Consider the following 6,787-nt stretch of genomic DNA (forward strand, 5'->3'; position numbering starts at 1 on the left):
TCAGGATTTGCTGCTCTTGGATGTCACTCCTCTTTCCCTTGGTATTGAAACTGCTGGTGGAGTCATGACGGTCCTCATCAAGCGCAATACCACCATCCCCACCAAGCAGACACAGACTTTCACCACCTACTCTGATAACCAGCCAGGTGTACTCATTCAGGTATGTTTCTAGAATTTTGTAGTTTGTAGAAATCCCAGGGAAGTTTCTCGCTGTGATGATGGATTCCAAAACCATTCGTAGTTTCCACCAGAAATTCTGTGTTGGCTAGTTCCTTCCTTGGATGTCTGAGCGACTGATCTTCCCCAAAATTGAGCTTAAGCTACAAGCAAGTAATTCCTAAAATCTAATGTCTTAATTTTTTTGTCTCTTCTAGGTGTATGAAGGTGAAAGGGCCATGACCAAGGACAACAACCTGCTTGGAAAGTTTGAGCTCACAGGCATACCTCCAGCACCCCGTGGGGTTCCTCAGATTGAGGTTACTTTTGACATCGATGCCAATGGCATCCTCAATGTTTCTGCTGTAGATAAGAGCACAGGAAAGGAGAACAAGATCACCATCACCAATGACAAGGGTAAGTATGGACATGCTGCTTAGTAAAAGAATAATAATGTTCATTCTTAACTTTTAAAAAGACATGCTCATGATTTTTGTAACTTAACAGGCCGCTTAAGTAAGGAAGATATTGAACGCATGGTCCAAGAAGCTGAGAAGTACAAGGCTGAGGATGAGAAGCAGAGAGATAAGGTTTCCTCCAAGAATTCCCTGGAGTCCTATGCCTTCAACATGAAAGCAACTGTGGAAGATGAGAAACTTCAAGGCAAGATCAACGATGAGGACAAACAGAAGATTCTTGACAAGTGCAATGAGATCATCANCTGGCTGGATAAGAACCAGACTGCAGAGAAGGAAGAATTTGAGCATCAGCAGAAAGAACTGGAGAAAGTCTGCAACCCTATCATTACCAAGCTGTACCAGAGTGCTGGTGGCATGCCTGGGGGGATGCATGGTGGCTTCCCTGGTGGAGGAGCTCCCCCATCTGGTGGTGCTTCTTCAGGTCCCACCATTGAAGAGGTGGATTAAGTCAGTCCAAGAAGAGGGTGGAGCATTGTTCCACAGGGACCCAAAACAAGTAACATGGAATAATAAAGTTATTTAAATTGGCACCATACAATTGTCCTGACTGAGTTAAATGTAAGAAATAATATTCAGGGAGATAAGTAACCAGCACTGCCAGGGAGCAAGGTCTAGCCTCAGGCTATGTTTACCCTGAACTGATGGGGTTTCAGCCTGGATAACACTTGACAAGGAACTCGGTGCTGGTTCTTAGCTATGAAGTCTGGGTGCAAATGCCCCATAAATTCTTAGAGGACTTGGCCTTCTAAACTCTACTTGCTTGTATAATTTAGTGTTCAACTGCCACCTAGTGGCCAGCTTTGTTCCAGAGGTCTGCATGCAGCAAAGCCTAGTAGCTTGCTGAACTGATATTTAGGGAAGTAGATTTGTCACATTACACATTACATAAGGCTTTTCGTCTGCTGGGAGTACTATACTGCTGAGGTCCATCTGCAGCCTGTGGCACTAGGTATTTCTAATTTGGGGGGCTGGATGCTTTGCCTTAGCAGGAGACTGCTCTATTTCCCTAATGCTGGGATTAAAGGCATGTACTGTAGTGAAAGCTGGGGAGGTACATTTAATTTACATAGGGTACTGTGTACAATCAACTGCAAGGACATTTTACATGTAGTGTTCATCTGAAACCCATGGTGGTTGCTGTTCCCCTGAGTATAAGAACATTTCAGTTTTCCTTAAGTGATTTTGTGTATGTGCACAGCTGGAGTCAATAGATGAGATGTGTATTCTGGGGACTGAAGGCAGGCAGTAATTGGCTTGCTAGGACCACAGCTGTCCCCCTGCCCCTACACTTGGAAGTCAAGCTTTATACTTAGGCTTGAAGCTAACTGGGCTTGCACAGAATGGTTAAACTGATTTTCCTGAGACAATTATGTAATACTAAAATGAAAACTATGGAAAAGCCATGGATTAAGTATTTCAATTCATAAGAGACTACAGGATGTTAAGCGTGGGCCACCCTTTCAGATTTGATAGGGATCCTAGATCCCTTTTACATGGAAGGTAGCATTACTCTGTAGACTAGAATGCTGTTACCTTATTCCTGGCTGTTGAAGCTGGTTTCAGGTTTGCCTGGAAAGTACCTGTTCACTACCATGCCAGTCTTAGTTAAAATTTAACCATAATGCATTCTTAGTGCTTTATTTCACAAGTAGCAGACTTTTTAAACTAAGAAATGCTTTTGCTATGAGCCACAGCAATAAAGTTCTCAACAGCAGTACAGTATTTCAACGTAATATTTGAGTTCAAGGCTCTAGGCTTATAGGTGGAATAATATATAGGACCCTTTCTTTGTAGAAAGACATTTTAGAAATGTTCTTGTAAAAAAAAAAAAAGAAATGTTCTTGTGCTCAATGATTTTTGAAACGTCTTCGTCCATCTTTGTCCAGCAGATGGCAGTAGTAGCTATAAAACAAATGCCAGGGTCCTTGGGAGAGCTGTTGGAACTTTATTTCTTTCAAGGTAGGATTTCTCTAGCCCTCAAACTGGGAGCAACTCCTGCCTCTGCATCCTGAGTGTTGGGATTAACATGATCCACCATGTCCCACTGGAACTTTTTTTTTTTTTGTCAAATGGGAGCAGGTGCCTTTTGCTTATTGCCAACGTGGCAAAGATTAGTAGCTAGTGATAGACCAACTCAAAGCCAAACATCCATATTCCTGTCTGAGTATGGCATTGTAGAGTGAGCAAGTGCCTGGCCAGGAATGGTGTGGGGGTCTGGCTTGAGTAAAGTTTAGTGCTTATCAATGAGAGAAGAGTAGAAAAAAAAACGAGAGTAGGGGGAACAAAGGCACAGTGGTCAAGGAGTCTTAATTCTGAGCCAATGTTTGGCAAGACTGCTGGGCACTGTGGCTCAGCTCAGGCAGAAACATTTGGCCAACAGGATTCAGTCTTGGTACCACACAAAACTTGGTGTGATACATGACTATATGGTAGCACTTGGGAGTGGAAAAGGAAAGGATCAGAAGTTCAGGGTCGTCTATAATCGTATAGTGAGTTCAAGGTCAGCTTTGGCTCTAGCAAGCTACTCTTAAGACGAGAGCTATAACAATTCATATACCAGCTGCTTTGCTCTGAGGGTGTGGTAGATATTTGTGTATATTCAAAGAACGATGCAGAACAATCTAGTCAAAACCCTATAGCACTATTGCTGTGTTTTGGCCCCACACTCCCTTAGCTATCCATTCTGAACATTTTAGAGACAAGGAAGCTACAGCACATGGTCTTTTATGACTTAACATTTTCCACCAAGTTGCTGTAGGTAGGGAAGAGCAAATGGGAGAGAACTGTTAAGAGTAGTTGGGAAGATGGAGAAGAAATAGAAGTAAAAGTGTATCCTTACAAGTATGTAAGGGTAGAGGACATGCCTCCCGGCCGCAATCTAGCATTTAGGAGGTAGAGGCAGGAAGAATGCAATGGTGAGGTTATTTGATGTTTTGATGCGTTGGGGCTCAATTCAAATAGTTTCCACTCTCAGGAAATACTTGAGACTTGAAAGAAGGCCAGCTGCAAGCAAGATGTCAATTAGAAGAACCTTGGGAAGTTCAACAGAAGCTTTTTGTTGCTTTGCTATTTCTTGGGTTTCTGTCCAGAGACCTGCTGTGCCCTCTAACACTGTGCAACGCTGCTGAACAGATTACTTTTCAGGAACTACCTAAGAAGTGGAGGTTACAATACTCGACCTTAGGATCGTCAGGAGAATGAAGTGAGCCAGTGTGTGCAAACCATTTAGCCCTGCAGCTGACTTGGGAAAGGGCTCCGTAAATGGGCTATCATTAGCTATGAGTGCACACTATTTCCTAAGGGTCCTATACACAGCGACACACACACACACACACACACACACACACACACACACACACACACACACACAGGTATTTTAAAACAACAGACTTGGGCTGGTGAGATGGCTTAGTGGGTAAGAGCACCTGACTGCTCTTCCGAAGGTGCAGAGTTCAAATCCCAGCAACCACATGGTGGCTCACAACCATCTGTAACAAGATCTGACTCCCTCTTCTGGAGTGTCTGAAGTCAGCTACAGTGTACTTACATATAATAAATAAATAAATCTTAAAAAAAAAAAAACAAACAGAAAAAATAACCAACAGACTTATTGTCTCCAGTGGAGAGACTGAAAGTCCGAAATCAACATTCGGACGAGAGCCATACTTGTCAGGGAGGGAACCTTCCAACGCTCCAGCCACCTGCTGCCCTACTATGCTGCTTGTCACTGTGTAAATTTAGCCTTTTAGAAGCACAACCTTAAACATTAGCTTCCCAGGCAGCTCTGCAAGGACCCTACTTACAAATTTGGAAAGTCATTCTCTGAGGTTCTGGGATTAGAATTCAGTGACAGTTCAACCCAGAGCCATCACATTCCAGGTTGTCACGGGGAAAGCAGCTTCCCAATTGTGCAAAACCAGAAAAGGAACCCTAGGATAAAATCCAAATACCGGGCTGGAGAGATGGCTCAGCGGTTAAGAGCACTGACTGCTCTTCCGAAGGTCCTGAGTTCAATTCCCAGCAACCACATGGTGGCTCACAACCATCCGTAAATAGATCTGGCGCCCTCTTCTGGAGTGTCTGAAGACAGCTACAGTGTACTTACATATAATAAATAAATCTTAAAAAAAAAAAAAAAATCCAAATCCAAATACCTGTTCTTCAGTGAGATGGAGTGTCAGGTCTTCTCACTGCAGTCTTTCTCCGCCCCACCCCACCCCCACACACAGCAGGCTTCAGCTGTAGGGGCTCTTTTTCTTTCCTACTTCGTCATCTCTCCGTCGTCCCTCCGGATTCCCAAACAATGCCTAATTCTATTATTTCCACTCATTTCCTCGTGGATGGCAGTTTATTTCTGTCATCAAGTCTCTGATGAAATCTATAGCCGTGAAATGTTTAGTCCAATCCCAACAAATCGTGTATAGTGGCGACATGTCACAGGCTGCCCGCGGCCTGCATTACGTGGTAATTTGGAATAGAGAGAAGTGATAATATAAGGCTGGGCTTCCTTTGTGAGCTCGCATTAATGCTGTAGCTGGTGATGTCAATTGACAGCCCATCGATTTGGGCTAATAGTGCACGGAGGGGGCAGAATGGGGGCAAGGCAGGGAATAAAGGATATTGACGTCCAGTCACTAGGATCCCGGCAGCTTTTAATCTATTATTGCCCTCTTTTAATGCAACTTTCACATGTCAACCACATTTGCTTCTCCTCGCTCGGCCTGCTGAGCTGAACTGTGAAGCCAGTGGGGTGCCACCCCCAGAGTGGCTCAAAGTTCCCCAGTATTGATTCTTTGATGCTCTGGGGTGTGAATTATAATTATTTCATTAAGCCCTTTAATGGGTATCAACCATGAACCTTCTCCAGCCCAGGCTGAGGAGACCAGAACAAGGTCCACGTCATTAATCTATGTTCATCTCGTTGCCACCAATTGTCCGACTCTCGGCCCTTATTCGTTTTTTTCCCTCCTATTATCGTATCTAAGGTTTTAGTAGAATCAGGTCGATCTACTCCCAGAGAGGAACTGGGAAGAGGGGCTGGGTGATTTGGGGAGACTTGAGGGGAGGCCACAGTTGAGCAGACCGCAGAGCTGGCTGGTCACACTAAGGGGCTAACTTAGCACACCTCAGCCCAGCTCTGCCCAGCTCCAGTTGGTCTGTGCAGGGAGGTGACGCTGGAGATCTTGGGACAAAATCAGAGAGATTGCAGCCCCTTGTGTCTGAGTCCTTTGTGGTGGTGGCTTTGGAATACCACACACACACACACACACACACACACACACACGCACACGCACACGCACACGCACACGCACACGCACACACCCCACTTAGGCCATTTCTCACATGCTAGGGTCCTATGGGTTCAAAGGCCTTGTGGCTTCAAACACTTTAGACTCCAGGAGGAGGGAGAGGAGTGAAGATGTGGATAAACAGCAGTCACTGGTGAGAGTATTGAGTAAGCCACAGACTCCAATGGAAGGGACACTGGACCCAGACTTGGATAAAGGAGGCTTTCCTGGAGCCAGTGCCTAAGGCAGCCCTAAGGAAATGAGTGGGAAAGCCAGAGGAAAGAGGAAGGAAGGGTTTGCCTGTTTGTGGGAACAGTGGTTGTAGAGATCTGAAAGTGAAGATATGCAGGCACATGAGACTTGGGGACCTTAAGTAACCTTACTTTCCCACCCACCACACTCCCTTTTCAGTAGCATTGGGTGGAACCTAGGGCATCAAACACTGGAGGCAAATGTCCTACATCTGAGCCCAGGCCTATGCCCAATGTCATCTTCTAGGCCACTTTTCTCTACTGGTGTCTCATCAGAAGCCTTAGGAAAGCCAGAAACCCTCCAGGTAAGTATTTCTACCCTTTCTCTCTCTTCCTTCCTTCCTTCCTTCCTTCCTTCCTTCCTTCCTTCCTTCCTTCCTTCCTTCCTTTCTTTTTTTGTTTTGTTTTGTTTTTTTCGAGACAGGGTTTCTCTGTGTAGCCCTGGCTGTCCTGGAACTCACTCTGTAGACCAGGCTGGTCTCGAACTCAGAAATCCACCTGCCTCTGCCTCCCTAGTGCTGGGATTACAGGCATGTGCCACCACTGCCCGGCCTGTTTCTACCTTTTCTAAGAGAGTTTTTCCTTCTTCCTAGGCCAAGAGTAAACGACATAC

The 6,787-nt window shown here is 45.1% G+C and overlaps 1 protein-coding gene and 1 non-coding gene across 2 annotated transcripts in view; both read left to right on the plus strand.

Annotated features, from left to right (window-relative positions):
- Hspa8 (heat shock protein family A (Hsp70) member 8) overlaps nt 1–1,168 on the plus strand; it is a 10,170-nt gene extending 9,002 nt beyond the window's left edge. Inside the window, 3 exon segments of the mRNA XM_029543313.1 lie at nt 1–160; nt 375–573; nt 664–1,168. Of these exon segments, the coding sequence (XP_029399173.1) occupies nt 1–160; nt 375–573; nt 664–1,082 (778 nt within the window). The 3' untranslated portion in view covers nt 1,083–1,168.
- Nucleotides 208–293, plus strand: LOC115064964. Its single transcript, XR_003844766.1, has one exon. It is a non-coding gene; the product is annotated as a small nucleolar RNA SNORD14 (small nucleolar RNA).
- Nucleotides 1,169–6,787: the final 5,619 nt, after the last annotated feature.

The sequence above is a fragment of the Mus pahari genome, chromosome 10, assembly GCF_900095145.1.
Source record: "Mus pahari chromosome 10, PAHARI_EIJ_v1.1, whole genome shotgun sequence".
Classification (NCBI taxonomy): domain Eukaryota; kingdom Metazoa; phylum Chordata; class Mammalia; order Rodentia; family Muridae; genus Mus; species Mus pahari.